Source organism: Pelodiscus sinensis, chromosome 24, assembly GCF_052426305.1.
Source record: "Pelodiscus sinensis isolate ZL-2025 chromosome 24, ASM5242630v1, whole genome shotgun sequence".
NCBI lineage: Eukaryota > Metazoa > Chordata > Testudines > Trionychidae > Pelodiscus > Pelodiscus sinensis.
The window spans coordinates 4,834,693-4,855,273 of record NC_143075.1 but is presented as its reverse complement, the minus strand read 5'-3'; the positions used below and the strand labels follow the sequence as shown (position 1 = coordinate 4,855,273).

The 20,581-nt window shown below is 51.1% G+C and overlaps 1 protein-coding gene across 4 annotated transcripts in view; it reads right to left on the bottom strand.

The window, feature by feature from the left end:
• Positions 1 to 20,581, bottom strand: part of MEGF6 (multiple EGF like domains 6) — a 287,060-nt gene that overhangs the window by 29,573 nt on the left and 236,906 nt on the right. For 2 of the 4 annotated variants that reach the window (XM_075906529.2, XM_075906531.2), the window contains 8 exons: positions 17,208 to 17,336; positions 16,143 to 16,277; positions 14,662 to 14,796; positions 8,503 to 8,643; positions 5,361 to 5,492; positions 4,396 to 4,524; positions 3,873 to 4,004; positions 2,896 to 3,024 (listed from right to left, as the gene is read on the bottom strand). In XM_075906529.2, coding sequence (XP_075762644.2) covers positions 2,896 to 3,024; positions 3,873 to 4,004; positions 4,396 to 4,524; positions 5,361 to 5,492; positions 8,503 to 8,643; positions 14,662 to 14,796; positions 16,143 to 16,277; positions 17,208 to 17,336 — 1,062 coding nt within the window. The remainder of the gene's footprint in view (positions 1 to 2,895; positions 3,025 to 3,872; positions 4,005 to 4,395; positions 4,525 to 5,360; positions 5,493 to 8,502; positions 8,644 to 14,661; positions 14,797 to 16,142; positions 16,278 to 17,207; positions 17,337 to 20,581) is intronic. The other 2 variants (XM_075906530.2, XM_075906532.2) reach the window with 1 other exon arrangement.

The window sequence follows — 20,581 nt, the reverse complement described above, 5'->3', positions numbered from 1 at the left end:
CTCCTGTGCATGCGGATGCAGCAACACGCTCATCTCAGGGCCTAATCGTCTCTTCCCTCTTTGCTCCCCTCCTTCTGGTCCTTGCCCCCAATGTAAACCTGTCATCAAAGCGGCTGCCAGCTCCTGGTGTTCCCCTTCGTTGTGTGAGTGCGGGGTCCTCTAGCCATCACTAAGGGAGGTCTGTCACAGTACCCTCCGTAAAACCAGGGGGCTTAAATCTGGGTCTAAACTGAAATGGCCTCTTCAGGGTCTCACTCAACTCAGAGGGGAGTTTTGAACTTGTTTGGTTTTCACCGTACAAACGACACATTATTGTGCTGGCTGCAGATAGCGGCGGGCAAGATGTGGGATCCGGGGCATTCTGGCCAAAGCAAAACAGACCCTGGTTTGTGACTGTGGGGAGATCTCAGCAATCTCTCTCGTTAAGGCTCCGGCCCATGGGAGCAGACAAACCTGCTGGTGTCTGTCTGAGCATCTGGCGAATCTCAAAGGACGGTTCACAACTCGTTTGGTTAGCAAGTTTGGTTACTAAGACATTGAGCGACATTAAGGGTGTGTCTAGACTACATGGCTCCGTCGAAGGAGCCATGTAAAGTAGTTTACCCAACATAGTCAATGAAGCGGGGATTTAAATAATTCCTGCTTCATTAAAATAAAAATGGCCGCCATGCTGTGCCGACAATCAGCTGATTCGGAACAGTGCGGTAGTCTAGACACGGATTGGTCAACAAGGGAAGCCTCTGTCGACTGCTCCCTTATGCCTCGTGAAATGCCAAAGGCTTCCCTTGTCAACCGATCCGCGCCTAGACTGCCGCGCTGTGCTGGATCAGCTGATTGTCGACACAGCACGGCGGCCATCTTTATTTTAATGAAGCGAGGATTATTTAAATGTCGGGTAAACTACTTTACATGGCTCCGTCGACGGAGCCATGTAGTCTAGACACACCCATAGGCTGTGTCTAGACTGGCAAGTTTTTCCGCAAAAGCACCTGCTTTTGCGGAAAAACTTGCCAGCTGTCTACACTGGCTGCTTGAATTTCCGCAAGAACACTGACTTCCTACTGTCTGAAATCAGTGCTTCTTGCGGAAATACTATGCTGCTCCCGTTCAGGCAAAAGTCCTTTTGCACAAAACTTTTGCGCAAAAGGGCCAGTGTAGACAGCTCAGATTTGTTTTGCGCAAAAAAGCCCTGATCACGAAAATGGCGATTGGGGCTTTTTTGCGGAAAAGCACATCTAGATTGGCACAGACGCTTTTCCGCAAAAAGTGCTTTTGCGGAAAAGCGTCCGTGCCAATCTAGACGCTCTTTTCCGCAAATGCTTTTAACAGAAAACTTTTCTGTTAAAAGCATTTGCGGAAAATCATGCCAGTCTAGATATAGCCTAAGGGTTTAGCTACCATGATTGGAAATATTGGACTAGGATGAGTATTGAGATAGTCTATAGGCCCTAGCGAAGGATTGGAATCTCGTACAAACACGTGGGTTGTGTCTACACTGCACCCCTTTTCCGGAAAAGGGATGCAGATGAGACAAGTCGGAATTGCAAATGAAGCGGGGGATTTAAATCTCCCTCGCTTCATTTGTATAAACATGACTGCCGCTTTTTTCCGGCTCGGGGCTTTGCCGGAGAAAAGCGCCAGTCTAGACGGGATCTTTCGGAAAATAAAGCCTTTTCCGAAAGATCCATTAATCCTGATTTTTTTCCGAAAGGCTTTTTTTTCCGAAAGATCCCGTCTAGACTGGCGCTTTTCTCCGGCAAAGCCCCGAGCCGGAAAAAAGCGGCAGCCATGTTTATACAAATGAAGCGAGGGAGATTTAAATCCCCCGCTTCATTTGCAATTCCGACTTGTCTCATCTGCATCCCTTTTCCGGAAAAGGGGTGCAGTGTAGACACAGCCATAATGACATAGATGGTCCTTGCCCCAAGGGGCTCGCAGCTGCAGAGGGGACTCGCCACCCATTAGTGATTTAGTTGGGGCTGGTCCTGCTTAGACCAGGGGGTTGGACTAGATGGCCTCCTGAGGTATCTTCCAACTCTCATCTTCTAGGTTCTGTGATCAGCTTGATTTGGATAAGAGCATACATAAGAACAACCAGACTGGGTCAGACCAGCGGTCCACCTAGCCCTGTGTCCTGTCTGCTAATGGTGGCCAGTGCCAAGTGCCTCAAAGGGAGTGAACAGAACAGGGAATCATTAAATGATCCCTCTTCTGTCATCCATTTCCAGTCTCTGACCAACAGAGACTAGAGACACCATTCCTACCCATCCTGGCTAATAGCCATTGATGGACCTAACCTCCATGAATGTATCTAGTTCTCTTTTGAACCCTGTTAAAGTCCTGGTCTTCACAACTTCCTCTGGCAGGGAGTTCCACAGGTTGACTGTGCACTGCATGAAGAAAAAATTCCTTTTGTTTGTTTTAAACCTGCTACCTATTAATTTCATTTGGTGATCTCTAGACCCCTAGTTACTTTGGATCATTACCCCAAAGCCAAAGTGCCCAACCTATGTGGAGTGGGATACTGGGGTTTCTTACCTCTGACTAGGCTTTTGTGACTCTTTCAGTCTCCGTGGGAAGCAGGCCATGCAGTGCAATCCTTTTCAAATGCATGCACCAGGCAACATTCAGATACCCTTCATGGGGCCAGAACATACCCACCCGTGTGTATGTGCAAACATCAGGCTGTGTCTATAACCTCTTGCTGACGTGCACCTTCAGTTACTTTGTATGAACCTGTTCTCTCCAGAATCACACTCTGGGGCCAGCTTGGGACAGTGACTTGTTCTCTGTAGCTTGGCTGGGGGCTTCTTTTCAACATTTCCAGTAGGACAAATCCCAGTAGACACAGCAGGCTCCTTTCATCTCCTAATGGAGCAATCCCCGGATACTCACCACGCTCACAGAACGTCCCACTCCAGCCAGGGCTGCAAGCACACGCCCCACTGACGTGGTCACAGGCAGCTCCGTTGTCGCACTGACACCGGTGTCGGCAGCTTAGCCCAAACCTGCCTTCAGGACACTCTAGCAAATACAAGAAACCCATGTTGGCCAGCGACTCCTTCCAGTCAGGGAGACTTTAAACAGCTAAGCTAGGCCACTGGGGCGCACCCAGCCGAGCGAGGGCAACGGGGAACGAAAGCCGGGCTGACAGCTGTTTGGTGGGAGCAGACGGGTGGTTAGGGAACAGGTGCACGTCACCAAACCACCCATCGTGATGGGCGCTCCATTCAGCAGAACCTCAGAGTTATGAACACCTTGGGAATAAACATTCGTAACTTTGAACAAAATGTTGGCTGTTCTTTCAACAGTTTACACCAGAATACTGACTTAGTGCGGCTTTGAAACTTCACTGTGCAGAAGAAAAGTGCTGCTTTGAACATCTTAATGTAAATGAAACAAGCACCAAATCAGTTTCCTCGCCGTATCAAATCTTTTTTTTTTTTTTAACTTTCCTCTCTCTTTTTTTAAAGTTTATGTTTCACATCGCACTGAACTGTATTTACTTTGTTTTTCTTTCCTCCCTTTTTTTTTCTCTGCTACCCAATCGTGTTATTTTGGTTCCACATAAAGGATGTGGTTAACCGGTCAGGCGGTAACTCTGGTGTTTGTAACACTGAGGCTCTACAAGAGCAGCAAAGAGGCTGGGTATGGGGAAAAGGACCAGCTCCATTTCCCAATAAATGCACCAGAAGGGGAAAGTTTGCCCTGCTGCTACCTGCTCCTTTACCACTGTGGACGAGCAGAGATCTTCACTTGGCAGGGCTGCGAGGTCAGCTCCTTTTCCTACCACCCAAGCCAGCAGAATTGAGCGAGGTTGAGCGCTCTGGCCGGGAATCTAAGGGCCGGACCGACCCGCTGCCGACACTCACTCTGATCACAACGGAGTCCCGTGTAGCCGGCGTCACAAATGCACTGTCCAGTCCTCATGTCGCAGCTCCCATCGCTGTTGCTGCAGTTGCACGTGTGCGCACAGTCTGGGCCCCAGTGGCCAGCGTCACAGGCTGAAACAGAGGGGAGACCCCTCCCTGAGTTGCAAAGCCCCACCAGCGCCGCTGGGCGAAGACACCGCACAGGGAGGGCTCTTCTTCTCTCCTCTGCCTGTGCGCGGCCTCCAGACATGGGACTGGGTCGTGTGGACGCAGCCAGAGGGATGCAGCCTCAGGCCCTGGCGAGGGCACCACTGCATTTTGCACAGGGACAGGGTCCTTTTGGCAAACACGATCTCCACAAAGAAAATGGAAGGGGCGAGGGAGGACCGGGGCCGCTTGGCAGAGGGGCTGGGCGAGGTTCTCTGACAGGAACAGCACGGACAGAGGCCGACAGAAGACACAGAACCGAGACGGAGCACTGGCGACCTCACCACAACGCCCAGGACACACCCAGGCAGCCTACCTCTCCCGCAGGTATCCCCAGTCCAGCCAGGAGCGCAGCGGCATCTCCCCGTCGCCGGGTGACAGTGCCCCTCGTTCCCACAGCGGCATCGCGTCTGGCAGCCTTGCCCAAACCAGCCAGCTGGACACGCTGCGAGGGGGAGAGAGAGATGAAGCGCAAACGGCTGCTATAGCAACGGAGCGGCGGGTCCGTGTCTGAGAGGCAGCGTGTGCGTTACACGCCCTGACTTCCAGCGGGGCTGTCGAGCGGGGCCCTTCGCATTGGCCCCTCTGCCCCCAGCGACCTGCTTTTAAAACCTTGCATGCCTGAGCTCGGAGGCTCCCTCCTGGGCTGGCCGGCTCCGGAAACCTGCCTGGAGGGGCCACGTTCTTCCTGCAGTGCTGCTTCTTTCCATGTGCGGGGGGAAGGACGGTTAAGCCTCTTACCCGTGAGCTGCTCAGCTTTATCTCCACAGGACTTGCCAGGTCCCAGGGCGGGTGCCTATGCAGAGCGAGGAACTGACGGGGCCAGCTGCCCAGCCCCTTGGTGCCGTGGTTTCTGGGACGAGGCTACATTTAATATTTAGTGCGTGAGCGACGCGCAGTCCCAGGTGACGTGGCTCTGCCAAACTGGCACCCAGTCCAGCTGCAGTGATGCTGATGGGCGTGCCCGTCCCTCAACAGTAGCTGGAGGCTGCATCCCCCCCGTGGGGCCATGCCAGCACAGCGCGGGCACTGCAACGGCACCGGTACAGCCCTGGGGGCGTCCACACGTTCCCTCTGGAAGGGGCCCGCGGCAGCTGGCAGGAAGGAGCTGTGAGGATACCAGCAAGGGCCCGGCACTCTGGGGTGTTCCGTGCTCAGCTCCCTTTCTTGTTCAGCCAGCCGGGTGGGACACTCCAGGCCTCGCCTGTGAGGACCCCAGTGACCACCAGGCACATGCCTTGGCGGAGACGCAGAACGCACCCGGCCCCAGCAGCCCCTTACCGTCCTGGCAGCGGCGGCCAAGGAACCCAGGCGGACAGCGGCACACACCGGAGGCAGGGTCGCAGCTGGCGTTGTTCTCGCACTCTGGGCAGATCTGCTGGCAGCCTGCTCCCCAGCGGCCCTCGGGGCAAGCTGTAGCACACACAGAGAGGGATGCCAGGGGAGGGGCAGACACCTGTCTGCTAGGAAGTGGCTTAGGACCCCCATGCTGCTCACTCTCCACCTTCCTGCTCTTCTTGTTACTGCTGCTCCTCACTTCCCGGCCAGGGGGTAGCAAAAGCAAATGCCACAAACAAAAGATGCTGCCAAAAGCACTTGGAAGTTTCCAGATCTGTTGCTCCCCTCTTCTCTCTCCCCCCAGCCCACATTCCAGGGCCCCATCCCACCCTCCTGCTTCCAGAGAGCACATTTGCTCTGTTTACCTTCCCCAGGAAGTTTTATTTTTCTTATTTACTTTGAATCAAGCTTTTCCCCCTGATTCGCTGGATTTGGGAAAGAGGAATGAACATGAAATAAACAAAGCCAGACAAAAGCAACGCTCCCCGGCCTGCTTCTTGCGCCTGTGACTGGAGCGAAACGAAACCTGACTCCAGGGGCAGGAGGGGAGCTAATGACAGGAAAAAGACAGCACGCGTCCCATATGTAAACTTAACAAGCCTTGTCCTCCCCTAGCAGGCAAGCTTTCCGGGAGTGGCTGGAACACTGAATGAGCTGGGCAATCACTTTCTTTGATTCAAGAGCATTCCTTCAAACACGACAGCCCTGGGCACCTCGTTACAAGGCCCTTAAAGGGCACTGAAGAGACAGGGTTATTTTATTGTTTCTTTGGGTGTGTCTAGACTACAGGGTTTTGTCGGCAAAAGTGGACTTTTGTCGACAAAACTATACCTGCGTCTACACTGCCGCTGAGTTCTGTCGACATAACGTTGACAGAACTCGGCAGTTTTGTCGACAGCTGTAAAGCTCATTCTGTGAGGAATAATGCCTTTTGTTGACAGAGTTCTGTCGACAGAAGGCGTTATTGCATCTACACTGTCATGTAGACAAAGTGGCTTGCTTTGTTGATAGAACTGGATATAGTCTAGACTCTCTCTGTCAACAGAAGTTTTGTCGACAGTACCTGTCGACAAAACTTCTGTCGACAAAAGCCTGTAGTCTAGATGTACCCTTGATGACTTAAGGGAGACTTGTGCTCTTGTGAGCCAGACTTCCTCTCTCACAATGTGTGGAGCTGAGGGTCAGACGACATGCACCCCAGTGTCGGGGGCTAGGAATGGCATCATTCTGCCCCAGGTCTGTGGGTCTGGAACGCCATTCCCTGAGCAGCCAAAACACTCTCTCTGTTCTGCTCCTTTTAGGGAAACAAAGTGGGAGTGAAAACAGGTATGTTGCCCCTAGGAACTCAAAGATGCTGCCGGCCCCACAGGAAAGGCTATTAATTCCTGAACCGGTTTTGTGAGTCCACTTTGCTTCTTATGGGTATAAGCAGGCTCCATTTGTTGGGGGGATTTTTAACCTGAATTTTGCTTTATTTTCTTCTGATATTTTAGAGGAAAAATTAAATTTTATGGTGGGCACAGGACCAACCCCACGAGCCCTTTACCGAAGCAACACTGCTGGGAGTCTCAGAGAGTGCTGTTTCAGAAAGAACAATTCATCCAGTGCCGGGGATTGGTCGTGAAACGAAATGCCAGCCAGAGTTACTAAGATCAACTAGGCCGAGCCAAGTTTTCTCTAGTTCTTTGGAGGGTCCAGGTATTCCAAAGCGCTCTGCTGAGTATGGAGCTGAACACACACAATGCAGTGACTGTGCATGCAGGCAGCTGCAGTATATCAAATATGGGATGGTGAGGGATATACAGGCTATATCTACATTGCTGGATGGATCAATGGGCAGCGATCGAGCCAGCAGAGGTCGATTTATTGAGTCTAGTATAGACATGATAAATTGATTGCCAATTGTTCTCAGCTTGATTCCGGTACTCCACCTCAATGAGAGAGCCTTGCCTGGTAACACACCGCAGTGAAGATACCGTGGCACATAGATCTAAGTACACTGACTTCTCCTATGGTTTTCACAAAGCTGAAGTTGCATAACTTAGATCGATCCCCCCTGTAGTGTAGTCCAGCCTATAGTAAAACAGGCCAGACACTGACTGAGATTTAAAAGGGGCTTGATCCTGCAAGCAGTGTTCCCTCTAAGCTGTGCAGCTGTACAGGTGATTCATCAGCCCCGCCCAGTAGGTCAGCTCTGAGTGGGTGGGGCTGAGGAATCACCTGCAAAGCTGGACGGCCACACAGCTTAGAGGGACCACTGCCTGCAAGCCTTCTGCATGATGCTGCTCTCCATCCATGCTCACTTGTGTATGGAGACGGGTTTGCTTTCTTGCCTGCTTTATGCACACATGAAACCCTTGCCCAACCGTTGCCAATGTGTTCCTGCTGCTTCACCGTATCACTGCTCCAGGTGAATTCTGACCTATGCCTCGGTAAGAAAATATGTCAAGTAGGTGTCTGCATTCCTGCAATTTGGGTTTCACGTGCTAGACAGAGACCTTGCTCAGTGTTCCCAAGATCTGCATTTAATTCCAAAAAGGAGCCAAGAAGCTGAGAAGTGAAAAGCTGAGTCAGATATCCTAGTTAAAGTGATACAAGCCACTCCAATGGCTGAGGGGGATTATTAAGTGCTGTACTTATGTGTCTTCTATTGCTCAGTCAAGCTATTAGAACTAAGACATTTCAAGATGACTCATATCTTCCAGCTGTGGTATCTAACTTTTTATTTAGGGATCTCTGGTCTTCCAGCCAGCAAGGGGACAGAGTGAGGACCATAAAAATAAATACTACTCTGAAAATAACAATTCCTTCGACGGCAACCACTGGAAACTCCATCTCACGTTTCATTCCTCCTGCCATTGATCACTTGCTTACACGTCATTCAGCGTGGACAACGGGCCTTGCCTAGCTGGTTTCATTGTCAGCGTCTTGTACGCTTGGAGAATGCTGCTTTATTTTTTTACTTCCACACAATCTATGTGCAGATTGCTATAAAATCATTTAGTAAAAGGAAAAGAAAGCCCCAATTGCCAGCTAAGCTCTATCCCCACTTCCCCCCCCCCCCCCCCCCCCCCCCCACACACACCTCTTGCCTCCTCACCTCGGCCGCAATCAAGTCCTGTCCTGCCGGGCAAACAGATACATTTTCCAGTGAGAGGGTCGCAGGGAGAGCCATCGCAGGAGCAGGCTTGTAGACAGTTAACCCCAAACGTCCCTTCTGGACACTCTACAGTTAAAATAATGGAGAAGATACCACAGGGTCACTATGACACGTTACCCAAGAGAAGAGCGTCAGTCAATCATGGCTCAGACCCCTCACACCATCCCAAAGCAGCAACCTTCCCTGACTCGGTGGGTCTAATTTTGGCTGCTTCCTGGTGCATGGATCAGGAGGGGAGAGGGACCGTGGCCCCCTCAAATGGAAAGGAGCAGAACCGCACTGTTTATTGCTGAGGAGAGCGGTTATGGGGTGCGGCATGAACATGGGACCAGACATTGCTGCTGCAGACGCACTCCATGCTGCAGCGGGGGGCAGGAGAGGAAGGGGCCTTTGTACGTTGTGCATGTAGCCACTCAGTTATTTGCTCTCCACCATGCCCTCCCCCTCAGTAGACCAGCCTCCCACTCTGTTTTTCACCCCAGCCACCGTGCCCTCCACCCCTGTCGAGGCCTCCCGCGAGCCTCCATGCCCCCAGGGAGGTCCCTGACAAAGAGGCAGCACAGAAATTCCACACAACCACACTGGTTTTAGTTTCCTGTTTGAAAAGAGGCTCTTCTGTGGCTGCCTGCCCTTTTGCCACAGAGCTCAGGGCCCAGCAACAGGGGCTCCGAATCTAGCATTCGAGGCCAAACGGCCCTCCCATGCTGCCTATGGCTCGTTGCCATGAATGCGACCCTGCCTTATCAGAGGCACATGCTTCCACAGGCAGGGGATGGATTCAGCCAGGCCCTGCCAGATGTTAGCACCGTGAGCGCCGAGACATGGCATTATCTGCAAACCAGCCCACCCGTCTTTCTGACACGGAAGACGTCGGGTCAGTGGCTCCCTTGCACTGAAATGCAGCAGACCCATTTTCTGGCAACGTGTTTCTGTCATCTTACCAAAGAAACGTCTGGCAAATTCATCTAGGGTTAAACCGCAATAGTCAGTGCAGCAAAGGGAGAGCTCACCCGAAAAAACAAGACAAAAGCACGGCAAATTAGGAGAGAGTGAGAAGGATTTCACACATCTAACTTGCCCGGTGTCCCCCTAACAACGAAGGAGGGTATTTCTGCTTGGGTCAGTGGTTTCCTGCCTCAACAGTACAGTCTGTGGAGACGTCACAACCATTCAATTGTCATATCAGTCTCTTGCCAGCCAAAGATTGGAATGGCCTCAATTCACCATTATCGCATGGCTACAGGATACAATAGGAGAGCCAATGCCCTGCACGAAGCACCCGTTTCATACCCTACGTCACAAATAAAATGGATTCGTATTGGTGCCCACACAGACACCGCTGATGTCAGATAACCACATGCAAGTGCCAGGAGAAACGGCACTAAGAACCTTCAGAGCTGCTCAGGGCAGCCGACAGACTTCACTGCACCCTGGGCAAGGCCGGGGCAGTGGCCCTCGGCTTCTAGAAGGGTCAGGGCCTCATGTGGAAGGGGTGGGGTTGGTGGCTAGCCTCCCCCAGCTAGCCCCTCAGTACTGCCCGGGACTCTGGCGGCAATTTAAAGGGCTCCAGCTGCTGTCATTACCGCTGTAGCAGCGGTGGGGGACGGAAGCTCCAAACCCTTTTAAATTGCTGGGCCCTGAGGCAGCTGCCCCATTTGACCCCCTTGTCAGCGGTCCTGTAACTGCCTGCCTCACCCACTTGAGCGATAGGAATGACTTTCAACACCTCAGCACCTCTGAGCTCCCATCCACTAGGGGGCAGCTGTGCACACACATACATGGCAGCACATTATTTTCCAAATGGGTCAAACCTCTGCTCTCCGAAATGATGATGATGATGATGATGATGATGATGATGAGCATAGCCTGATGTCCAAAAGACCCCCAAAGGCTAAGACGGAATTTCTCAGACATTACAGTCAAACCTTCAAGAAACAGCACTTGTCGACTGGATAATTTAATGCAAAGCGAGAGACAGAATTACCACGCACAAGAGGACTGCAGAGTTCTCATTTCCTTCGAGGATGATTTGCGAAAGTCAGATCTTATTTTTTTTACAGGACGATCTGGTTTAGTAATTAAGTCCCACGTGGACCGAGTGCCTCAAAGGCAAAGAGCCTTACATCCTATTTGACTCTCTGAGGAGAGCTCCATGCTCCAAGTGGTTTTGTTCAAAGACACCAGAGTTTCATGAGACTCAGGCAGTGAAACACGTGGACACTCACGAAAGATGAAGGGGGGAGGGGAACACACCAGTTCAGAGATTTAAAGAGCAACAGGGCAGAGTTTTCTGGTGTTTCTCTTCTCTGTTAATTGATGGCAGATGCTTGTCTTCGCTCTTTAATAGTTTCCAGACCCAAACAAGAGTCAAGAGCCCACTATTTTTATGCAAATATTTGTGTTATTTCCTGTGACTCTTCCCTGAGGACTTAGCTCCTTTCTTATTCTTTACAAAAGCATCTCCTGGTCCAATTTTCCAGCCTCTGAATTAGCTCAATTGCTCTGGAGGCAACACATTTCTCTGCCATGTGTAAGATCTGAGGCCACCAGTGACCCGAGGAAAGACTTCTACTTCCTAGGTGACTGGAAGCCAGGAATGCTGGAGTGAAGCACAAACTTTGCAAAGGATCCCTGCATCTCCTCTGGCAGATTCCAAAAACTTTCTTAGATTTGTCAAGGAGAGCGGCATATAGAAGAAAGAGGGCATGAACTGCAGGAGAATAATGCTTGTTTGGCATGGAAGAATCACTAAGAAAATCAGTAGCATTTGGTTAGTCCCATGGACATAACATTGGTCATGATGGGAGACAAAAGCACTTTTCTAAATCTCAGACAGTGTTGGACAATCTTCCCAGGTCTCAGCTGCTCAGTACAGATGTGCAACCCCAAAATCAGACTTTTACCACAAAAGGGGGCCAGCTGCAAAGCTAGGACACGACTACCCAAAGTTTTGAGGCATGCTCAGATCCAGGGTTTATCCCTAGAGTCTAAAGCTTTGCTAGATTGAGAAATCTGATACGAATGGGCTTAAGATTTTAAGCACCTCCTGCCTAAGATCAGAATGAAATTAACCTGAAATGAACAACTTTTCTTACTGCGTTTTGGCCCAGTCATTTATACGCCTGACTAATACCAGGAAGCACATGCCAATGAAAAAATATTGGAAGGGAAAAAAAAGGGAAAGTATTCTAATGAAATAGTTTGATTTGGTTAAAGTGATGGGCAAAAGAGTGTGTGGGGTAAGGACTTTTCTTATTTCCTCTGTCTCTTTTTGCAGCACTGTCATACTCGAACACAAAATTAAACCACAGATCTTGTCACTAAGAGGATATTCATGTCAGCAGAGCACGTGCATTGCAGGCACCGGGGCAAAGCCTATTGAGATGGCTAATTTGCTGTCATTAACTTTTCACAGGGATGTAGGGCTGATACAAAAGCAAACCCTTTGAATTGTTCTACTGGAATATTTTGGTGAAAATCTCTAGCTATAGATCAATGGGCTATATTTGCTGTGCTATTATTCAGCACAAGTCCACACTACTAACTTACACTAACGTTTGTAACTGCTGAGTGGGGGTGTAGATGAAGTGCCTGGATATGAGACTTGAGCCAAACCTAAAACCCTTGGTGGTTACACTAAGAATGTGGATGCTGTGCGGCAGCAAGTGTTTTTATGCTGTGGGTTTTTGACTTTCTGTGGAAGATGCCACTACTTGGATATTTCCTATGGGATCCAAGTAGTTTGTTCTGGGGTAAGAGGAGGAGAAATGGGGCCCAGATGGGGCCATCTCTCCCCGCAGCATCCTCATGGGTCGAGAATTGAGGAATGAATATGTCACACGCTGCCACCATGCAGGTCACCCTGATGGTGTTTTATGGCCCTTCCCCAACCCGGTGTCTGTCTTGTCTACTCTGAATGAAGTTCTTCTGTGCAGGGACTGTCTGCCACTCTGGGTTTGAACAGTACCGGCCCCTCTTGGCTGGCCCATCGGCACCAATGTAACACACATGCAATAACAATAATAACATGAGCCACAGAACCAAACAGCCAACCCAAAGGGGATGGTGCTTTTTGATCGTGGGCCAAATCAGAGTCTGAACCAAAGTGCTATTTTCTAAATTCTGTTGCCGCCATGTTTCATGCCTTTTTGCATCAACCTAAGCCATTCCCTGCAAAAAAATCTAACACACACGTCTGCCATAGGTCTCTTGCAGTCTGAGAACTGCCCCGAGGATATGTATTTCAGTTGTCACACTCCTGGATGGCCCTCTTCTCTAAAGAGGAGAAAGAGGACAAACTGAGGTTAAACTGAAACTGAAATGTAAGATTTTCTTTTCCTTCTGCAGATCAAAAAAAAAAAAAGCTGTACAATGGGATAAAAGGCAGGAAGGAGACTGGGAGTCCACTCTGCCAGGGAGGGAATGCCTGAAAATGAATAGATGTCAAAGGAATAAAAAGAAAATGTGGCTAAATAGTATCATTGACAAAAGCCAAGGTGCCCACGGGCAGGAGAACGTGAAACTTTTCTCTCCTGCTCTGATTAAGAATCATTATTTTTAAAATTCCACCCTTTAAAGAAACTGCAGGACTTCGATACAGAGCCTGGTTGTTCTTTTACTGTCGAAAGCCATTTCGATTCAGCTGATGGGATCCGCTGTAAGAGGGCAAGCCTGGAGGGTTGGAAAAGTAGCTCTCGTGGTCCCTTCTTCACTACTTCAGGGAGGGGAAGGTTAAACTGAGCCTCACAGATACTCAGGCTCCGCACAGGCAGCTGGCAGAGGGCACGGCAGGCATCCTGGCAAGCTCCTTGGCCGAAGTATGCAAGAAGATGGCCCGTGTGAACTGGATGTTGGGACAGAGAAGAACTTTATCCCAGTTCATTTCTGAACTTCATGAACCCTTCGGTGAACTTCACAAACCCTTCGGAGATCGATGAAAGAGGACTAAGGCAGGTAATCTGCACCCACGGCACACAGCCCCATCACACAGAAGGCAACATTTTCAAGGAGACTAGTGATTCCGAAAGCCCAGCTTGAAGTGTCTGAAAGAAGCCACATCGGGTCCCGTGACTGTGTGCCACTCTGGGAATCCAGAACCTGAGACACTAAGGCATGGTCTCCACTACAGTGGAAAGTCCAGTTAAGATACATAACTCCAGCAGTGTTAATTGCGTAGCTGGAGTTGAAGCATCTTAAATAGAGTTTCTGCACTGTCCACACAGCAGGAGACCGATGGGCACAAATGCTCCTATAGGCTTCCCTTATTCCTTGTAAGGAGCAGGAGCACCAGCGCCGATAGGGGCGCCCTCTGAGTTTGATTTAGCTGGCCTTCACTAGACCCGCTAAATTGAACTCCGGAAGATCGACCGCGGCAGCATCGAGCTTCCATGTAGTGTAGATATGTCCCAATGGCGGCTTTTGAGGATGTAGGCCAGAAGCCACACATGAATGGCTTTAATAATGCTCCATTTCAAGGAAGCCTCTACCTAAAAATAAACCACTCACATCCACCCTTGTACAAGCCTATGTCCTTGATTTGTCTGCTACGCATTTTCCAAAGAAATGTGCCTCCCTCGATGTAAAGGGCTGTAAATGCTTCCGTGCATGTCTTGAGAGATTGAAACTGGGGGTTTTTCTAAATAGTTTGGCACTTATCTGGAAGCCAGTTAGACTGTACTTCCAATGAGACTTAGGTTCCCAACCCACATAGGCCCTTTTGAAAAATCTACCCTGCATCCACAGCATGCTTGGAAATTGTTACCCGTGCCACTAACTCCTTTGTAACCTGGGAGACAAGTAGCCTTTAGACCAGTATAACAGCGATGTACATCTATTGACCCCAAACAGCGCAGGGACGCTGTAGCAAGAGGAATCAGCCTTGCAAAGTGTAAAATGTCTGGACTCTGCCTGCCCAGTTATTCTGTTTCTCAGCTTTCATAGTAGGTTGGTGGCTGCCGTACCTGGGAGCTTTCCTCCTTCCCACCCTCTAGTTTGGATACACTGAAAAATGGAACAGGATACATGCACCATCTGCCTTGCATAACACCCTGCCTTCTGCAGCCCAGCGCCACGTGTGGCTTTTACCTTGGTCGCAGTTGTCTCCATGGTAACCCCGGGGACACTCTTTCTGACACTCTCCGCTCACGTGGTCACAGGAAACTCCTGGGTGGCAGCGACATTTGTTCTTGCAGCCAGCCCCGTAGTAGCCAGCGTCGCATTCTAGGAAGGATCATTGTTGAGAAGAGAGAGCATTCAGCATGAGCAGACAGCGTGGGGACGAACATGCAGGCCACACTGAGGATCAGGGACTCGAGGGATTTGGGGTGGAAATTTCACAGACCCCGGACCGATCTCACACATCCCGCCCGGCTGGACAAGTTTGGGGAGTTTCCACCAGCAGCCCATGTGTGTGGGGCTACACACTCTAACCTTGCCGACCCAGGCTGAATATTGGGCTTGTTCCTATTGTAAGTGACAGGAGGTCCTTAAGGAGGATCTTTGTGGTGCTTTGTTCTCCCAGTGAAACTACTGAGCAAGATTAAAAAAGCAAAGCCAAGGGAAACACTCCCCTAAGCAGCCTGTGTCGCCGAACCACTCAGGCCTTCGGTGTGATTATTAATGCCCTACGCAGCCGGAACGCCTGCACCCTCCATCCCCTGCCGGGACTCTATAGGGTAGGGCTGTGTTCAGGGCTGTGTTGACAGGAGCTGTGTGGGGGGCTTAGGGGCGGGAGGAGGGTGAGCAGGCAGACTGAATAACACAGCCTGCTGGAGCTGTGGGTTGGGGGGCAGAGCAGCCTGCCGGAACTGTGGGCTGGCAGGTGGAGCGAGGTTGCAGGGGGGGGGGACAAAGGATTGGGGTGAGGAGACTGGGGGGCCAAGGGATTGGGTCTAACGGGGCTGGGAGGCAGAATGAAGGGTTGGGGGGCAGTGTGTGGGGCCAGAGGATTAGGTCCCATGGGGCTGGGAGGCAGAGCGTGGGGCTGGGGGATTGGGTCCCACAGGGCTGGGAGGCAGTGTGTGGGGCTGGGGGATTGGGTCCAATAGTTTGACGAGGCTGGGAGGCGATGTGTGGGGCCAAGGCATTGGGTCCCATGAGGCTGGGAGGCAGAGTGTGGAGCTGGGGGATTGGGTCCAATAGTTTGATGGGGCTGGGAAGCGGTGTGTGGGGCTGAGGGATTGGGTCCCATGGGGCTGGGAGGCAGAGCGTGGGGCTGGGGGATTGGGTCCAATAATTTGACGGGGCTGGGAAGCGATGTGTGGGGCCAGGGGATTGGGTCCCACAGGGCTGGGAGGCGATGTGTGGGGCTGGGGCATTGGATCCCATAGGGCTGGGAGGCAGAGTGTGGGGCTGGGGCATTGGGTCCCACAGGACTGGGAGGCAGAGTGTGGGGCTGGGGCATTGGGTCCCACGGGGCTGGGAGGAAGAGTGTGGGGCCAGGTCAATGGGGCCGCCAGAGCCGGTGCTGCCTGTGGCTGGTGGTGGCCCTAGACACACTGGTGCCCCCAAAGTAGCGGTGCCCTATGCAGCTGCACAGGCCGCAGGGCAGCCCTGTAACCACTCACTTGTCTGACAGCTGTTGCCATGGTAACCCGGTTTGCATCTGCAGGTGCCATCCTTCTTGTCGCACTCCTGGGTGTGGTGCTGCACACAGCGGCATTCCTCGGAGCAGCCCGGCCCGTAGGCCCACTTTGGGCAGGCTACATGGGCGGGAAAGCATCAGGAAGGGCTTTGGGAAACCACGGGGCAGAGGACAGACCAGCAGCATCATTATCACCCTCCAAAGACCCTGCCCAAAGGGAACCCTCCCCAAGATCCGCCTGATAACGTCTCCTCCTGGTTCTGAACCGATTAATGAGGCCTGAGAGGCTAAACGAACTCCCCTGGCTGCACCTGCCAGGTGGGGACCGGGCCTAACTGAAGATGAAGCTGGGTGACAATTATAAAGAAGGGAAGACCAGATTAGAAGGGGGCAGGGACAGAGAGAAGGGATGTTTCAGTCCATCGCTGGCTGTAGAGAGGGGAGAGGCCAGCAGGGTCTAAGAGGGGACCCAGGAGATGACTGTCGTGGGGGATTCTCCCCTGAGTACAGACGTCTGGCAGGATTCTGTGAGAGACACGGAGCCTCCGCTAGCTGCAGTGGTGAGTCCTGATCAGAGAGCTGGATCTGGACTTTGAGGAGAGAGCTGAAGGAGAGAGAGGGATGATAGGTCAAGCCCAAGGCAGGCAGAAGTTGGCTTGGTTTGTTGTCCTTTTCGTTTGGGATTTGGTTGGGGGGGATTCCAAAGGAGAACCCAGCCCTGGAAAAGGCTGAAGCTAGACAGGCTGTGGGAAGACGGTTTGAAAATGAGAGACGTAGTAGTCCAGGGAAGCAGGAGCAAGAAGCCTGAATGAGGCCCCCGACAAGAGGATAATAGAAAGCCCTGAGAGAAGGATATGAGACCCATGGGACCCAGAGATGGAGTAAGGACAGTTTTGACCCTGGAATGGGTAAACTGCGACCTGGCTGGAGAGCCAAGTCGTGAGGAGAAGCAGACCCCAGCTGGAGGAGAAAAGCTATCTATGCCATTTTCAGCCACCAGGGGTCACACCAGCAGTCAGCCACCCCTTCTACAGCTGGGCGGACTCACCTAAGTGGCAGTATCGTCCGTAAAGTCCGGGGTCACACAAACAGGCCCCGTAAATCCGATGGCACCGACCTCTGTTGGCACAGTTGCATTTCTTCCTGCATTGTTTCCCAAAGAACCCTTTAGGGCAGCCTAGACAGAGGAAGACGCACTCTGGTAAGAACGCCCAGCTCTGGAGTATCACGTTATTGTCAGCAGGGGGGGCTTACAGCAGAACCTGGCAAGAACACCCCCCCTTGCAAATTCCACCCCAATGCTGTATAGGATAAGAAACAACCACAGTCCTACCCAGCACCTGCTGTGAAGGTAGGAATGGATTATTTTGTCACCGAGAGTAATGGCTGAATCGCTACAAGGTAAGAAACTGATAAGGGGATAATCAAATGACAGGCTTCTGGGCATAATTCAGTGGCTGCAGGGGTCAGGAAGGATTATCATCTTTCACCTTGTTGACAGGGCTATTGATTAGATTAGGAGCATGATGGTGTTGGGGCTCTCTGTCGCATCAGGGATCAGCAAATAGCAACACAGAATGCTGGACTTGCTGGAGAGTGATTTGATCTAGTCTGATACACCCTACGTTCAATGTTCCCTCCAATCTTTTCCATCCATGTGTGGATTTATTCCATCCACGTGCGGAATAATTTTATGTGCACCGAGGCATGTGCAGATGTGCACCACCAATAGAAACACAGAATCTAGCTGCAGGCGCTCTGCTAAGCAACTGGGCAGCATTTGAATTTCTCCTAAGCAGCCGTACAAGTGCCCAGCTTCCAGGGAACACTGGCTACGTTACAGGATGATAATAAACCCAAACTACAGACAGCGCTCTGCAAACAAGTAGAAAACTTGCCAAAGTAACACTTCTAGCTTGTTCCACACCCCCCATCAGCACAATGGCCCCAAAAGTGGGATGCACAGAAGCACCAGATGAGACGCAGCAGGTTAGGAATAAAGGCCAGTAGGAGACAAGTGCCCTGTGATTTCTGATCACCCCCTAGACCAGCACATTACATAGTACTTCCTCCCTCTCTGCATCCAGAGTACTTTCAGGGTACCCGGCGCCAGTGTGTCCACACTGGAAGGATGAAGAGCTGAGTCAAACGTCTGGGATGCCTAGCTTTTTCAGACCTGACATTTACACCACTAAGCCACCCCCTGGGAAAAATTACAATCATATTTGAACAGGCAAAGGAATAAAACAATTGCCGAGGGTGTTGGTTTTTTTCACACTGAAGAACACAATATTAGAAGCACATGCCAAATGTACTGTGTCAGCAGAACGCTCCAACCAGAATAGGTGCAGGCCGCCAAACCCTTCTGCCATCTGATAATCTCAGACGGTTTAGGAAGCAGAAAGGCTGCCCCATTCCCCAGCCTGTGTTCTTCCTCTTCACCCCACTGTCCTGCTTTCCCACTGAACCCCGGTGCCTCTTGAACTTATTTATTCTCTGCGTCAACTGCCTTCTCCCGGAATGGATTCCATGTGCTCCGAGCCACTAGCATGAAGTCATTCCCCACGGACTCCCTCTCTTCATGGTCTGAACAGTGTTTTAACCGTTCAAGGGCGAGACACAAATCAGTATCTACACCAGTTTAACGGCTGCCTGTTGTGCAGCATCACTTCTATTTCCTATGCCCTGGGGCCGTTTTATTTTCCTCTGCCTCCCACTGAAGCTTCCCCAAGACATAATCATCGGTCTAGGTTGGGCCTCCAAAAACTGGGACTCTTTGGTCTGGCTACATCTGTGGTCTGGCAGGACCAGAGATGTTGCTGGACTATGGAATCCTGGCTGGGAGCCAGGTGGCAGGAGGACCGGCAGCAGAGCCAGAGCTGGGGCTGGGTCCGGGGCAGATGAGAGCTGCATCATGGTGGGGAGGTGTATGGGGGGAGGGGCAACAGCAAGGAGGGGCAGTAGGCTGGGGAGCTGGTAGCAGGAGACCTCCCCTGGTCCAGCAAATTCCCCCATTCAGGACCGGTCAGGTCCGGAGGGTGTCAGACCAGAGAGGTCCAACCTGTAGCAGTCAGTGCCCGTTACTGTTCCCTGGCTCATGCAGGACACTGCTGTTCTGCTCAACTGGGGCCGCAAGGAGCTGGGTGCAGGAGCTGGGTGCAGGAGCTAGGACACGGATTCATGTCAAGTGGATCTTTCAATCGGTCTTTTCGTAGGAAGAAAAACATTTTAAACGCAAAGCTACATGACCAGCAAGTGAGACAGAATCGAGGGATGGTCACAGTCCCGGGCACACAGCGATGTTCCAAGCAAAGGGTTAAAAGGCACCAGGTGCCCATAAAATGCAGGAGTCAGGCAACAGATTAAGGACTAGAAACGGAATAACCGAGCACATCACGTGTAAGGAGCGTCTAGGTTTTAACAGAAGCACAAGAGGCCTGAGAGCCCCCAGCACCGCACCTGGCCATGACCTCCAGTTATCACTAGAGCAAACACTGCATTGTAAAGTACAAACTCAAATAGCAACGGAACGACGTTGCTGGGAATGTAACTTGTACACGGGTAAGAAACACGGTTTTCCTCTAGCTCTGTCCCCACTTTCTTTAAAACACATTCCATTGTGAAAAGAGAGCAAGACAATTAGGAGGCAGAGACCATGCGTATCCTGAGCGCTGGGGTGGCCACCCAGGAGAGATTCCAGTGCTGCCCAGATGATTAGCAGAGTGCCGCAGCATGTGTTTCTACTGGTGGTGTGCATCCACACACATAACAAAATTTATTCTGCACATGGATGGAAAAAATTGGAGTGAACGCTGATCCCAAGCCCATATCCTTGGCTACGTCTACACTGGCATGATTTTCCAGAAATGCTTTTAACGGAAAAGTTTTCCGTTAAAAGCATTTTCGGAAAATCGCGTCTAGATTGGCAAGGATGCTTTTCCGCAAAAGCACTTTTTGCGGAAAAGAGTCCATGGCCAATCTAGACGCGCTTTTCCGCAAAAAAGCCCCGATTGCCATTTTCGTGATAGGGGCTTTTTTGCGGAAAACAAATCTCTGCTGTCTACACTGGCCCTTTTGCGCAAAAGTTTTTCAGAAAAAGACTTTTGCCCAAACAGGAGCAGCATAGTATTTTCTCAAAAGCACTGACAATCTTACATGAGATCATCAGTGCTTTTGTGGAAATTCAAGCGGCCAGTGTAGACAGCTGGCAAGTTTTTCCACAAAAGCAGATGATTTTGCGGAAAAACTTGCCTGTCTAGACACAGCCCTTCTGTCTGTCCCCCATATGCATTGCACTGCGATAATTCCTTCCTTTTTCCAATGCTTTATAAACTCTAATTAACCATCACAGCCCATTGGTGAGGACGATCAGTATCACTGTGGCCATTTCACAAATGGGGACGCAGCGGGAGGGAGAGGTTA